This window comes from Punica granatum, chromosome 5 (assembly GCF_007655135.1).
Source record: "Punica granatum isolate Tunisia-2019 chromosome 5, ASM765513v2, whole genome shotgun sequence".
NCBI classification, from domain to species: Eukaryota; Viridiplantae; Streptophyta; class Magnoliopsida; order Myrtales; family Lythraceae; genus Punica; species Punica granatum.
The window spans coordinates 7,612,495-7,625,874 of record NC_045131.1 but is presented as its reverse complement, the minus strand read 5'-3'; the positions used below and the strand labels follow the sequence as shown (position 1 = coordinate 7,625,874).

Below are 13,380 nucleotides of genomic sequence, written 5' to 3'. Positions count from 1 at the left end.
CTGTCCAAAACTCAGCACTGATAGTGGCCTGAAAGGATCACATTCGCGTCATCGAAACTAGAAGTGAACGTTGGGAGGCCGCCTACTTCTCGATGCAGTTTGTCTTGTGAGCATTCACCTTGTATGGTAGCTTGAGCTCAGGTCAGAACCAAGCCAAGAATGACTAGGCCATCCGAGGGATAGAACCGACCCGGGCTGCCTAAATCCAAAGCCAATTTCTCTCCTTGTAAAATAAAGAATCATGTAGGTTCAGTACATTTATACGCTGCCTGCCTAGCTTTCCATGCAAAGATATGGCGTTCAGAGCTCAAGGCTGTGGTTCGAGAGCCTCCGACCGGAGAATGCTGGTTGCTATAGCTTGAGGGGTCTGGCTGGCATCGACCTTCCTGATTCCTTCGTCTTCCTCGATTCGGAGCAGCTCCAGCTGGGACTGCAGCAGCGACAACCGAAGCAACTACCCTTCAACGCCTTGCTTACAGTCAGACATAGCTCTTCCTCCTCCTCCTCCTTCTGTGTATCTCTCCCTCTCTCACTCTCTCTCTCTCGCGAGACAGCGGTTGCCCTGTTTCAAAGGTAAAAATGGTACCTTTGCATGCTACTGCCGTACAAATTTGTTTGAGCTTCTCCGAGTCTGGGCAACGGTGAAAATAAACAAAAAATTCGCCTGTTACAAACTGTTGATGATTCGATTGTGGGTCTCTCTATTTGTCCCTTTTCTGCTTAGCTTAGCTTCTTTCGCTAGTCTCTGGGATGGTTGAAGGTTGTTGGCGTGAGTGTCTTCTGTTTGTGCTGCTGATTGTGAGGGTTGTTTGTGACACTTATTCTTGTCGGAGCAATTTCGTAGCCTTTCTGTCAGTTTGCTGTATCTGGTTTTCTTTGTTTCAAGCCTTCCTCGAGCTCGGTTTGATTTGGCTTGTGATGTTGCCCTTGAAGTGAAATTCAACCTTCTGGTCCATGTAAAGCAGGACTTTGATGTAAGTTAGTCTCATCTATGATATTCTTGATGAATATGTAATTCTTTCCCTTGCTTGCATCTACATATGTCGGGCTTCTCAGCATGAGATGGGTAGTGTCTCTGAAATATGTGGTCGAGCAGGAACTTGACGCCGCTCTTTTGGCTACGTCATCAATTCGGAATCATGTATTTTGCAGAAATACAGTGTCCTGCTTAATAAAAGGGTTTGTTGTTATATATGGTCTGGAAGCTTTTTCACAATTGTCTAATGTTTTCTCTGGATGATTGATTATCATGTCTACAGGTCACATGGATGTGAGGATCGGGTTTTTCGTTCTTGTGGTTTTGGGTACCCTGGGGACCTCTAGTGCGAGACAACTGCCCCATAATTTGGAAGGTACTTTTAGGAATTCAATTCGATGGTGATGTTACTTTCCAATCCTTTTTTGTTAGTAATATTTTCTAAATGATGATAAACGAACCAGTTCTAGCGAGGTCATGTTTCATGTATCCAAAAACTGGCATCCTTTAGTTATTATAACCACTCGGCTATTACATAACATCGCCTAATTCCATGTGCCGTACGCAGTGCGCACGCTTTCCTCTTGCTTTTAGTTTAGGACGTTGTATCTCTTTCCTCTTGCATTTAGAGAATGATATGTTGCTACATGTTTCAGCATTGAACTGCCCAGAACAGGTTTATGTGGTTAGGAATGACAAGGTGTGCACTTTGTGCAAGGAATATGCCACTATGGCTCTGGATTACCTGAGCGAAAACAAAACCAAGACAGAGATCATTGTGCTTCTTCACCTAAGCTGCTCGCAGCTGCATGCATTTAAGGCAGAGGTACTCTCTCTCTCTCTCACGTACATGTCTGTCATCTGCTGCATCAGATTTTTGCATACCCTGACATTCCTCTTTCGTTGTATGGTTCCCTTATATCTAATATTCTGCTTCATAGTACGTTTTATAGCCAATTGGTTGTTGGTCAGGCCCATGAAACTTGCAAGTGTTTAGTCAATAGATAATTTTGCACTATCACGAATGCTGTTTCGATTGGACACACGGAGCATCCTGAAGGACACATGTAGTGATTGCCAAGAATATGAACATGAAGCTAGTGCGAGCTGTAAAACTTAAACTCTTCAATTTATAATATCTTCACCTGGGATACTTACATTGTTCTATGAAAATGTCAAATATATTCTTTTATATAGAGAACCCTATGAATCACCCAATAGGAAAGACACTTGCATCTGACGATCACGTCGGGGTCCAACCAAGGATTCTTGGTTATAATAACACTGAGCTGATCTGCTATTAAAAAGTGCTCTGAGTTTCGATTTGTTCTTCTTGTTGTACAGTGCGTCATTCTGGTGGACCATTATGCTCCTCTCTTCTTCAACGAGATCTCTTCAATTCAACCTGGGGAGTTTTGTAAGAAGGTGGACCTCTGCCAAAAAGTGGCAATAATATCTTCACAAATCAAGGAGGATAGCTGTGAATTTTGTCAGAATACTGTTTCGGAATTAATGGACAAGTTGAAAGATCCTGATACCCAGGTTTGTACTTGAATATTTTGCTCAATGTTTGCTCTTAAGATTCTGGCAATCTACTGTTTTATGCACGGAGCTTTGATGTTGAATGAATTTCTTGATGCAAAGATAAGCACATCTTTTCCCAAAGTTCATTTAATTATGTTCTACTATCTAGAGGTCCTAACAACTGAAACCATCTCTATGCTCCGTTTTTGTGCTCCCTTTTAAGCGTCAATGAACAACTAATCGTTAATATGATAATCCGACTATATATGTCACTTTTCTTACAGCTCTGTTTCCGATATGTGTATTACTCAAGAAAAGAATTTAAGATTTTAGACGTTCAAATCTGTTCGCTGAACCTACAGCCAGAGAATCTGCAAGGCTTAGTTTGCTGATATTTTCCCCGCAACTTTTTCCATCAACTTCACCGTTCTTTCGTATCTCAGATGGACATAATTCAGCTACTTCTGAAGGCTTGTAATTCCATGCAGAACTACGTGAAAAAGGTAAAACTGCAGCTTCTGGCTTCGTCACCTTCCCCCGATAACTCAACTAATGTTAGCTGTGTGTCCAAACATTAACTGAAATTATCATGTGAAAGAATCTGATTCACGATGCTATATCTTCTCATGACTCTCGTTCAGTCAAAATCAGATCACAGCGGGAGCTCTCATGAGTTAATTGTGCAGTCAGTAGCTCTATTTGTGGGACTCAAACTTGCTTTTTTGTGCTAGTACTAAACAAATTGTCTCTATATATCTCATAAGAATGCTGTTATGTAGTTGGCAACTGGGGCAAGACCACTACGATGTATGGACTGAAGATTCACTTGGCACGCCGATTTAACTGTCACTTATTCTGATCTCGAATCGTTCGGTTTTTGGCAGTGCAAGAGGATGTTGTTGGAGTATGGCCCTCTAATCATTGCCAATGCAGAGGAATTTCTGGACAAGACCGATATCTGCACTGCAGTTCATGCCTTCTCTGCATTGTCAACCGTCAAAGAAGTTGCATTACCCACTACAGAGGAGGTGGTGGTGCTCTCTTACTCGTGAAGTTTGAGGTCACAGTATAATAGACGAATGCATTAAACCAGCTTCTGTGTGCGCGCTCATTTAAAATATCTACGGGCTGTCTCTCGTCCTGTGCTAATTGAGCCATACGACTATATGAAATGGGGAGATCCCCAACAAGAGATGTGATTCTGCACTTAATGGAAACACTCAGCTGTATAGGCCTCTTCTGTTGTATCATATAGTCGTTGGTTATGTATTTATTCGTTTGACTTGTTCTGAGTTACAGCACGAAGGGTCATTTCTCAAGTGATTCCAAGCATCGAGCCTACATTACCAGAAATTAATGCTTAATTCATCAATTCATGCTTCTGCTCGCTAGCCGGTCGAGCCACTACCTTACCTAAATGAAGCTTCTATCCAAAACTCAGCACTGATAGTGGCCTGAAACGTTCACATTCACGTCGTCGGAACTAGAAGTGAACGTTCGAAGGCCTTTCTACTTGTCGATGCAGTTTGTCTTATGAGCATTCACCTTGTACAGTAGCTTGAGCTCCGGTCGGAACGAAGCCAAGAATGACTTGGCCAACTGCGGGATAGAACCAACCCGGTCTGGCTAAATCCAAAGCCAATTCTCTCCTTCTAAAATAAAGAATCATGTAGGTTCAGTAAATTTATACTCTGCCTGTTCCATGCAAAGATATGGCGTTCAGAGCTCATGGCTGTGATTCGAGAGCCCCGACCGGAGAATGCTGGTTACTATAGCTTGAGGGGTCTGGCTGGCATCGACCTTCCTGATTCCTTCGTCTTCCTCGATTCGGAGCAGCTCCAGCTGGGACTGCAGCAGCGAAGCGGGCATGAAGTGCGTCCCTTGAGCAGCCCTCGCCTTGAGCCGAGCGGTGAGGACCTCGGGCTTGGCATCCAACAGCACGAGCTTCACCCGGCAAGTCCCGTACATCCCCGGCCGATAGTCAGGATCGGACGATCTAAGGATCTCCCTGTAGTGCTTCTGCAGAGCGGAGCAGCCAAGAACCACGGCATTCCCCTTGAGGAGGAACTCGCGTAGGGCGTCCCGCAGCGTCTCGAGCCACGGGATCCGATCTTCGTCCGAGAGAGGGATACCCCGGTGCATCTTCTCTAGCATCCATGACAATCGGAACCGATCAAACAATGGCGTGGGGGGAGGAGCAGAGACAAAAGATTCTCACCTTTATTAGAGGGAGGGTGGAAATCATCCGCATCAAGGAACGGACAGCCCATGGATTTCGCCAGCATCTCCCCTATGGTCCTGTTCAGAAACAAACACCGCCATCGCCGCATCATCACCATCACACAAACATAGAGACGGACAAAGACAGGAGAAGGCTTTTTGCATCTGATTTGTTCCTTACGATTTTCCAGCGCCGGTGACGCCCATGATAACGGTGATGTCGGCCATTTCTGCCGCAAGTGCAGCTAATAATGCTCTTTGTAAGTCAGACGCCGGGAGAAAACTGCGCCCTGGATCGAAATCGAATGACTGCTTCAGTCTCCTTCTGCCAAAATATGATCGTACTTCCGGTCTTTTTCTACGGTGGAGAGGATACGGCTACTCGACTGATCAAATTTCAGATGCGTTGGGAATTGGAATTCGAATTCGAATTCGAATTGGATTGTTTGTCGTCGTGGTTGCCTTCGTCGTCGTCTTCTTCATCATACAACACCGCCGGCATTGACAACACAAAACAAGAGAAGATGATAAAACTTCAATAACAATAATAATAATAATAATAAATTAGCAATTTGCGGGATCAATGTTACATCAAATTTGACATAAAAATATATATATATTAATTTTGACTTTAACCTATTAAATTTACATCATATTCCTCCTTCCATCTATATAAAAATTCGACAGAACTCTTTGACGGAATGGATAATATAATGTACATTTACTAAATCAATGTCAAAATTGAAGTAAAAAAGTACGAAATAATGTCACATTAGATGTTTTCGTTTACTATTGGATGGTAGACGAATGGAAGGGGTCAGTTATTATACACTTAATCTGTCAATGTTCAATTTGATATAAAAAATTTCTTAAGATCTGATTTGATATAACATCAATCTCGATGGGTGAATTGTCAATTTACTCTAATAATAATAATAATAATAATAGTAAAGAGTAAAATACATTATTATGTCCCTAACCTTTAAAAATTTGCATTATGTGATGCCCGCAACTTATTAAGAAAGTGGACCCAAAAAGTAAAGTGCCTAACGGCTCAGTCATTGGAATTTTCTCAAATCCATTATTAATGAATAAATATGATTTTTTAATATTTAAATTGTTTATAACATTATTCAACGATAACTTCAATTTTATTTAAATATTAAAAACTGAATGATTATATCTATAAAATAATTTTAAAATATTTATAGAATAGCTTCAGTATTATTATATTTCATAAAATTTGGATGAGTTTTTGAAAGTTCAATCCTTGAACTTTTAATATTAAATCTTAAACTAGGTCGATCACCACATTATAAATATGAAAACGGGTTAAGACCAATCTAAACATTAGAAAATATTGATATAAAGAAGGTTAAAATGAGTTCATCCATTGTTTTTTATTTTACTTTTTTGAACCGATAAATATATCAATTTAATTACGTATTAATTGTTGTTATTTATTTTTTTATCTTTTGCATGTCTTATGTATAATAAATTGAGAGAGTTAAGACCTAAAAAAGTTATGGTGATTAAGTTATGAGATGCATAAACACCAAATATAACAATTAGACCAATCAAGATGTGAAGAGATAAGAACTCCCATCGCGCATTATATAATTTAATTTAATGACGATAAATAGCATCATACTCTTACCATTCATATTGCTATTTATTACTTAACGAACAAAAATATAACACTCTTAATTAATTTTAGTAAGATAGAGCAATTTGATGCGATTATAGGAAAAATCAAGTGATTTTAATAAATCTCAATTTTTTAAGTTTTTAGATAGTATTATCTAATAAAATGGGAGTTTTTGAATTCTTTAGTTTTAAATAAATATATTCTAATAAAATATGGTAATGTACAAAATTTGGATTTCTTTCTAATAATATTTTTTTTTATTCTTTTGACTCTTCAAATAAATAAATATATTTCCTACTATTGGGCGTAATGCATGAGCTCCATGGAGTTCACACCTCGCATATACATACATGTATATAGAGAGGACATAATATATACATACATACATGAGAGGCAAGTCCGGTGCCCCTTTGGTGCATATCGTTTTCATTTCTATAAAAAATAATGCATCAACGTTATACCATGTTGTTATCCCAATTAGGGATGTTGGCAGGTAGTTAGGGAATGAACCTATTAACCATCGTTGTACTCTGTTCCTCCTGGACTCGGGAGTATAGGCACAAGACTTGCAATACTAGATCGTGAAAATCCCCGAAAGGTGACGACCTCCTTTTTACTACCTCCGGAACAAAGCACGGAGTATCGACAAGCAAATGTATGCGAGTTCGCTCAAGGAAAATCAGACTTTTCAATTCGGGGACGAGCCCGACAGCTGCTAAACGGAACTGAAGTAAAGAGAGAAAAGCAGGAGCAAAAAACATCAATCTCCCGCTTAAACAAAACAGGAAGATACAATGCTTTCTTTCGTTTTTGGCAATATATTATATATTCCAAAAAGCTGTCCCTAGGAGGTGAGGGCTCTCTACCATCATATCATCCCAGGCCTCTTTTGAGAAGAAAAAAGAAAAAAGGAGTATTACAAAAGTCTCTCCCTTCCCCCCTCTGAGAGTCTCACTTTCCATTTTCAGTTCCAAAGTGACTATACATCTGAGGTGGGAAAAATTCCCCGATTTTCGGTATACCAACGGATTGATTGCCCACGAGTTCTCCAGTATCTGCCACAGCCCATTCCTTACTGCACGGGAAGAAAAGATCGGTAAATCCAAAGTTCATGAGTACTTGCAAAGGTATCCAATTTTCAATTGAGAACAGAAATAGAAGAGTGGAAAAATACATAAACTAATGCAAATTAGTCATCGGACATTCTCCTGACCAAAGCATCTCTCGACGACGGAAAAAACCAAACCATTTAGATACCCAATCAACAAGGGAAGAGGGCCGCACATCTATGCTCTTGCTAGATGAAAAACAATCACAAGTAAAAGAAATCAAATGCAGCAGACACTATCTTAGGAGGAAGATTAATCAACACTAGGGAGACCGTCATAGCACAATCACAACGCTTGGGAGGGCAGCACAAGAACAGCTCCAGCTAACACCACTTATAGAACTCAGATGGAAAGCAGCAACACCGTATTGCTCATGCATGAGTTATCATGCTATAACCTTTTGGCTGGATGTTCTCAAGCCATAACTACCACATTAAGGTCATCCATGTTGAACGAGAAAAGCATACAACTGATACGAACATTATGAATTCATTCAATAAAAAGCAAATTGATCTCGGTTCAGACATAACCGACTCGTTAGATTTTACAAGTTAATAATAATATTAGATTTCAGCACTTCATAGATCATGCATTAAAGCGCTCCCAACCTATATTTTGAGAAATTGTTTTGACAGCTTGTAAGGATATGCAACATGTTCTACTCTCCCAATCTGAGTAATGAAACCAGAAGAGAGCATTCAAAAAGACAAAAGGCTAGTTGATAAAATTAATCTATCATACAGGATGGAACAAGATTAACTTCAAAATGTACTCACTTGGACCAACCCTTAGCTGGCGAAGGCTCAAAGGGATGAGTTGCTGTAGGTCTAGCAGGCGTCCCAAAGAAGATATCATTCTGGGTAGATTCCTCCTGGCGCTTGAATGGAAAATGCTTCTCATTGTCTGCTGCAGGTGGGAAAAATCCTTTCTGCAACCAAGGATCTTTATCATTTGAAATACCAACAGGGCTGAATGTCTCACCATTTGGAACACTACCAAGAAAATCCTTCTGCGGTGAATAAGTACTGGGGAGAACTGGATCCTCCTTGGTAAAAAGGGAAGCCATAGTCCTCTGGATTGGAGGACGGACAAACTCTTCCTTGTTCAACCTGCCACGATCCGGGTTTAAGTGCCAAGCTGGACCGCCTATGATACTTAAACCATCCTGACCGAGAGGAGAAGGGCCCCACAGTTGCCATGTTTTCTCATCATTCACATCCTCCACTAGAGAACTATGCTTCTCCTGTGACTTTGGTGTGGTAGGAAGACGAATAGAACTACCATGCTTGTCATCAACTATCCGTTGTCGTGACATTGGAGACTCGATCGGTGATGGCCTGCTAATCTCAGAAGCAATAGCAGAGGTCTTTGGAATGCGAGGCTTTTCCAGCTCCATATCTGAGATAAAACCAGACCCCAGATCCAACTGAAAGTTTTCAAGAGATTCAGAAACAGGCCCAAGCAATGAAACAGGATCAGGGACATAGCATGGATCTTCAAATAGCTCCGGTTCTTCAGGCATGTTTTCATGCGGTTTTTCTCCAAGGTGAGGAAAAATCGGTTCAATAGCAGGCGAGAAACCTAAACTACTGCTAGGAGTCACATTTTGTATTGGATAAACAGGAAATGGAGATGGCAGACCAAAACTAATGGGCCTATCAAATGATTGAGTCACCAATGCTTGACCAGGTAATGGGGGGCTCCGAACTTCAGCTGGCATTTTAGTGTTAGGTCTGCTTATCACACTTGGGTTAGATGATGGATGAACAGGGGTTGACCGAGTAAACAACTGCTGCCACGACTTTTTTGGTGCAGGGATTGGTTGCGGTTCTAAAGGAACCTGCAGCATGAAAAAATTACCAACAATTCAGCCAATTCTGCAAGATCTCAACCAAATACGGACAAACTAAGATTAGAATCATTGAAAAAACATCAGCCTGTATACCACATATGAAATTTCTTTGCTCAACAAAACTACAGCAACTGCAAACACAAAATGAGTGCTTAAAGATGTCCGCGATAGCGCAGATACAACAGAATAAAGAAAGCAAATCCTGATATATTTCCTTAAGCCTATGGTTTAGTCATATGTAACCCGACAAACACAAATAAGAAAACTCACATCAGTGCCTACCAATTGTGTGACTACCTATTTAGGCAATAAAACCTTTGAACTATTGCATATTCTTCCTTGTTTGAATAGCTTGCATATGCATTACAACAACATAAAGAATTACTTGTTTGCTGAATAAACAGGATAACCAAAATCTTTTGAAACCTTTAATTAGCTGTCGCTGAACTATGAATCAAAATCAGATTTTTGTTTAACTGAAGAATTCTAAAGTGATATGCATAGTATCATAGTCTAGGCGTTAAAATTATTACTCTATAACAAGTCCTCTAAGATTCTGCACAGATGTAATAAATTAAGTTATCGCAGCTTGCTTAGCAAAGCAGCTCATGTCATAAAATTACAAATTTATACAAAGATAATTCTAGCAGAATATAATGTATTAGTGTTACCCTCTTTTCTTCATAGAACACAGATAGCTTGCATGCATTTTGAGATAAAGCCTTAACTACAATAATTTATATACTTCATTTGAATAACACCTTTACATTTATTTAACAACATGCTATCACCTTTACATTTGGATTTCTTTTATAACCAACCGACAATGCCACATACCATATCAATTAGTTTGCCTAATAACTACTTATAAAAGCTATTGCCAGATTGTCACCTCCTCTAATTATATTCAAAATCATTTACAAACAAATGAACCACAATGCTCCAAGTAATATGACTGATTCAAAGATAATCTTCTAGGAGCCACGGTCTACCTAAAAGGAGAACATCAGGCACTTACCGCCTTAGCAATTCTCAATATTCAAATTCAAAATTCTAAGGTGTACTGTTCCTATTTTTCCTACTCCTGGAACTATCCTTTGAATCAGCGATACAGGGAAAGGTTTCCAATTTAAACACTCTTAAATTCCAAAAACCCATATCCCATGGACCAAGTATCAGTGCCTGGGTTGATTATACTGTTTGACTTGAATAATAATCTACAACCAGGACATGAGGATTCAACAGAAACATCTCCGACTTCAGATGTGTACACAAAACTTCAATGTTAGTTATAGAGAAGTTTTTGCAAATGCTTTGAACAGCTATTATAAGAAAATCCCTAATTTCCATTTAAAAGTGTATCCAGATTAGGTCTCAAAGTCAGTGCTGGTGTTTCACTTCCACCCGACCTACAGCGTTCTGCATATCAGAAATTATATTATTGTAGACATGGTACATCCCTTAAAATGCAGATATCGAGGCTTACATAGCAATTCAAGGTAGACTGAATTATAACTTGCATGAGCACAAAAAGATTGTCATTTTTCTCTTTGCTTTTTTTTTTACTCGTAAGGACACTGCAAAGATGGCAGACCAAGCTACAAGTAGAAAAGAAACAGGCAATTATTAGAGCATTTAGTTATCTTACCGCATTTATCGTTGATTTTCCAGCCACGCGCTCAGATGTACACAGGTCTCTCTTAGGTGCAGAAGTATGTGCATGATTTACAGCATTGTTAGACTTGCTTTCTTTTGGAATAGTGGTAGAAGTGTTGGCTGTTCTTCCAAAGAAACTAGTTCCACCAAATGCCTTGGAAGAAGAGATCAATGTACCCCTCATGCGATCCAGGTATCTAGCTCCTGCACTGCCCCTGTTAACATTGTTACCTGGGACACTCTTTGAACCACGGGTAAGATCATTGCCCTGACCCTTAATGTTGTCCATCACAGATCTCTGATGCTCCCGACTATCAGCCTCACTCTTCTTGTCCGAGTCGTGTTTCCAATCAGTTTCCTTAGCAACTCTCCTCTCAAGTTCTTCAGCATCGGAGTTGCTCTTACTAGAACCCCTGTCTCTATCTTTTCTTCTCTCATGACGTCTCTTTTCTGCATCTTTCTTACTATGGTTATCCTTTGTAGGTGATACTACTTTTTCACTATCTTTCTCGGTCCCTGTCTTCTCATCCCTAAGTTTCCTACGCTCCTCGACCAGCCTTGCAACCTCCTCCCGCTGCTTCCTTTCTTCTTCCTCCAGAAGCTCCCTCTCCAGCCTTGCCTGCCTCTTCTCCTCTGCTTTTCTGCGCGCCTTCTCACTTTTACTCTCTTGAAAGTTGCCACCGCACTCACCTCTCTTGGTCAACATCCCATTTTGTTCAGCATTGAATGAAGCATCTTCACTTGAGGAGCCACCACTAAATATCTTTCTCCAGAGCCACCTAATGCTCAAGAAAAAAGAAGTGAGCAGCTTGCTGGCAAAGATAACAATGCCCGAGTAGGACTTCTCTGCCAAGCAACTTTCATCTCCTCCAAAAAGAACATTTCCATTTTTCCTATAATTAACGGGCTTTGATGCAAAAGACCCAGCAGCCCAATTCCCACTGTCACGCCAATCCTGACTGCACATCCATCCATGGTCGGACCACGCCCTCCCATTCAATAGTTTCCCACCCTTTCCAACCAAATCCTTGAAAATACCGGAGTCAGACATCCCCATTCCAGGTGGCACTGGCAACTCCAACACCGGTCTTTTTGAAATATGTCCACAGTATGAGCACATAAACTTACCCCCACCTGGGTTTTGATCCCTGTATGGAGTCAAACAGTTGCGGCACTTCCGAGTAGCTGTCTTCCGAAGCTTCTGCAGTTCAATGGCTTCATTCCTCTTCCTCTCGCGAAGCCGAGCGTTTCTACGGGCCCGCCACGCAGACAGCTTAGGCATCAAAATCTCATACCAAAAGAGGGTAACCAATAGGACAAACACACAAGCCAGCCTCGGCGAAGTAATCTCAAAACGAAAAGCGGGCGGCAACAGCTGAGAGAGAGCCCATAACCCTATCAAAGGCAAGACCAACCAAGGCAGCATAGTCGCAACCCGGCGAGACCACTTCTGAATCACACAAAGTATACACATTATCCGCTAACCCACGCCTATCTTCCCCGTGATAGATGCCCAAACAAAATCACAAGCCCTGTAATCCACCAACAACACCTCCCAGAACCTTCCACAGTATCCAGAAAAAAGAAAACCCTAACCCTAACCAATTGAAGCGAAGGCCGGAGCTCTATATAACCCTAAAATGGAGAGACACCACAAATCCTCCAGGACATTAACACTGAAACCTATTCAACCATCGATGCCGAGCTCGTACATGGATCCGCCCTAAGACTTCTGGAAAAAGAAAACGAAGCTCAGGTAGCTGCGATGAAATGGCTCAATGAAACGAGCTGAGGGATTCCAAGACTTACAGATTGAGGCCCCATTTCCGAGGAATTGGCTGCGGAATGCGGAAGCGGAGGAATCGGGACGGAGTGTTTGTGGTCGCCGGCGGCCGGCCGATTTGGGTCCGTTCGTTCGTTCGTGCTGACGAAGAAAGAAACTGAGAGAGAATGTGAAAGGATAAGAAAGGTTGTAGAAAAGGAAGAAAATAGAAGCAGCGGGTAATCTCAGCTTTATATGGGGACTCACTGAACCGGGTCTCGGACCGGAGTCAACTACCACCAGACCGGTTCGTGAACCGGCCAGGCTAATTAACCCAACTAATCAAAGAGCCGTCGAACGTGGTTTAACACCTAAACATGGATTTCTTCATATCAGTAATTATGAACATGACTTATCTGCACTTGAAAAGTCACAGATGATATCGGTAAATATCATAGATGAATATGAACGGAAGAGCTTCATCATGCTGAGTCAGTAGACTTCAATATTCTAGTCAGCGTACCATGTAAGGATATATCTTTATATTATTTCCGATCTACTCTGGTTTTTCGTGTGTAATACATGGTGCGACGACCAGGTAGTAATAGGATGATGTGACGTGATGATAATCTG

General features: G+C 40.9%; 3 protein-coding genes across 6 annotated transcripts; 1 reads left to right on the top strand and 2 right to left on the bottom strand.

The window, feature by feature from the left end:
• The first annotated feature begins 209 nt into the window (after positions 1-209).
• LOC116207399 (proactivator polypeptide-like 1) lies at positions 210-3,819 on the top strand. 3 transcript variants are annotated; one of them, XM_031540315.1, is made up of 7 exons: positions 231-573; positions 887-974; positions 1,260-1,352; positions 1,633-1,802; positions 2,321-2,518; positions 2,944-3,003; positions 3,385-3,819. In XM_031540315.1, exons 3-7 carry the CDS (start codon positions 1,265-1,267, stop codon positions 3,550-3,552), a joined length of 684 nt encoding a protein of 227 aa, XP_031396175.1. In that variant the 5' UTR covers positions 231-573; positions 887-974; positions 1,260-1,264; the 3' UTR covers positions 3,553-3,819. The 3 variants fall into 3 exon arrangements, with proteins under 3 accessions (XP_031396176.1, XP_031396175.1, XP_031396174.1); XM_031540316.1 differs by lacking the exon at positions 887-974 and having other exon boundaries at positions 210-573; positions 3,280-3,436; XM_031540314.1 differs by lacking the exon at positions 887-974 and having other exon boundaries at positions 235-573.
• Positions 3,820-3,843: 24 nt separating this feature from the next.
• LOC116207400 (gluconokinase) lies at positions 3,844-5,254 on the bottom strand. Of its 2 annotated transcripts, none has more exons than XM_031540318.1 (3): positions 4,902-5,254; positions 4,719-4,798; positions 3,844-4,642 (listed from the first exon to the last, which is right to left on the bottom strand). In XM_031540318.1, the coding sequence occupies exons 2-3, from the start codon at positions 4,749-4,751 to the stop codon at positions 4,220-4,222; spliced, it is 456 nt and encodes a 151-aa protein (XP_031396178.1). In that variant the 5' UTR covers positions 4,752-4,798; positions 4,902-5,254; the 3' UTR covers positions 3,844-4,219. The 2 variants fall into 2 exon arrangements, with proteins under 2 accessions (XP_031396178.1, XP_031396177.1); XM_031540317.1 differs by having other exon boundaries at positions 3,844-4,647; positions 4,902-5,248.
• Positions 5,255-7,081: 1,827 nt separating this feature from the next.
• LOC116207611 (stress response protein nst1) lies at positions 7,082-12,981 on the bottom strand. The gene is made up of 4 exons (XM_031540637.1): positions 12,795-12,981; positions 10,978-12,717; positions 8,254-9,317; positions 7,082-7,443 (listed from the first exon to the last, which is right to left on the bottom strand). The coding sequence occupies exons 2-4, from the start codon at positions 12,457-12,459 to the stop codon at positions 7,320-7,322; spliced, it is 2,670 nt and encodes an 889-aa protein (XP_031396497.1). The 5' UTR covers positions 12,460-12,717; positions 12,795-12,981; the 3' UTR covers positions 7,082-7,319.
• Between the last annotated feature and the right edge of the window lie 399 nt (positions 12,982-13,380).

Bases quoted from the DNA above. Each gene is read 5' to 3' on its own strand.
- LOC116207400 (XM_031540317.1), bottom strand. From the start codon at position 4,948: ATGGCCGACATCACCGTTATCATGGGCGTCACCGGCGCTGGAAAATC. The intron at 4,799-4,901 runs GTAAGGAACAAA...GTTTCTGAACAG, and splicing joins GTCACCGGCGCTGGAAAATC to GACCATAGGGGAGATGCTGG. The intron at 4,648-4,718 runs GTGAGAATCTTT...CATGGATGCTAG, and splicing joins CCACCCTCCCTCTAATAAAG to AGAAGATGCACCGGGGTATC.
- LOC116207399 (XM_031540315.1), top strand. From the start codon at position 1,265: ATGGATGTGAGGATCGGGTTTTTCGTTCTTGTGGTTTTGGGTACCCTG. The intron at 1,353-1,632 runs GTACTTTTAGGA...TACATGTTTCAG, and splicing joins ACTGCCCCATAATTTGGAAG to CATTGAACTGCCCAGAACAG. The intron at 1,803-2,320 runs GTACTCTCTCTC...CTTGTTGTACAG, and splicing joins TGCATGCATTTAAGGCAGAG to TGCGTCATTCTGGTGGACCA.
- LOC116207611 (XM_031540637.1), bottom strand. From the start codon at position 12,459: ATGTGTATACTTTGTGTGATTCAGAAGTGGTCTCGCCGGGTTGCGACT. The intron at 9,318-10,977 runs GTAAGATAACTA...TTCATGCTGCAG, and splicing joins GAAAATCAACGATAAATGCG to GTTCCTTTAGAACCGCAACC. The intron at 7,444-8,253 runs GTGAGTACATTT...CTTCCCGTGCAG, and splicing joins CCAGCTAAGGGTTGGTCCAA to TAAGGAATGGGCTGTGGCAG.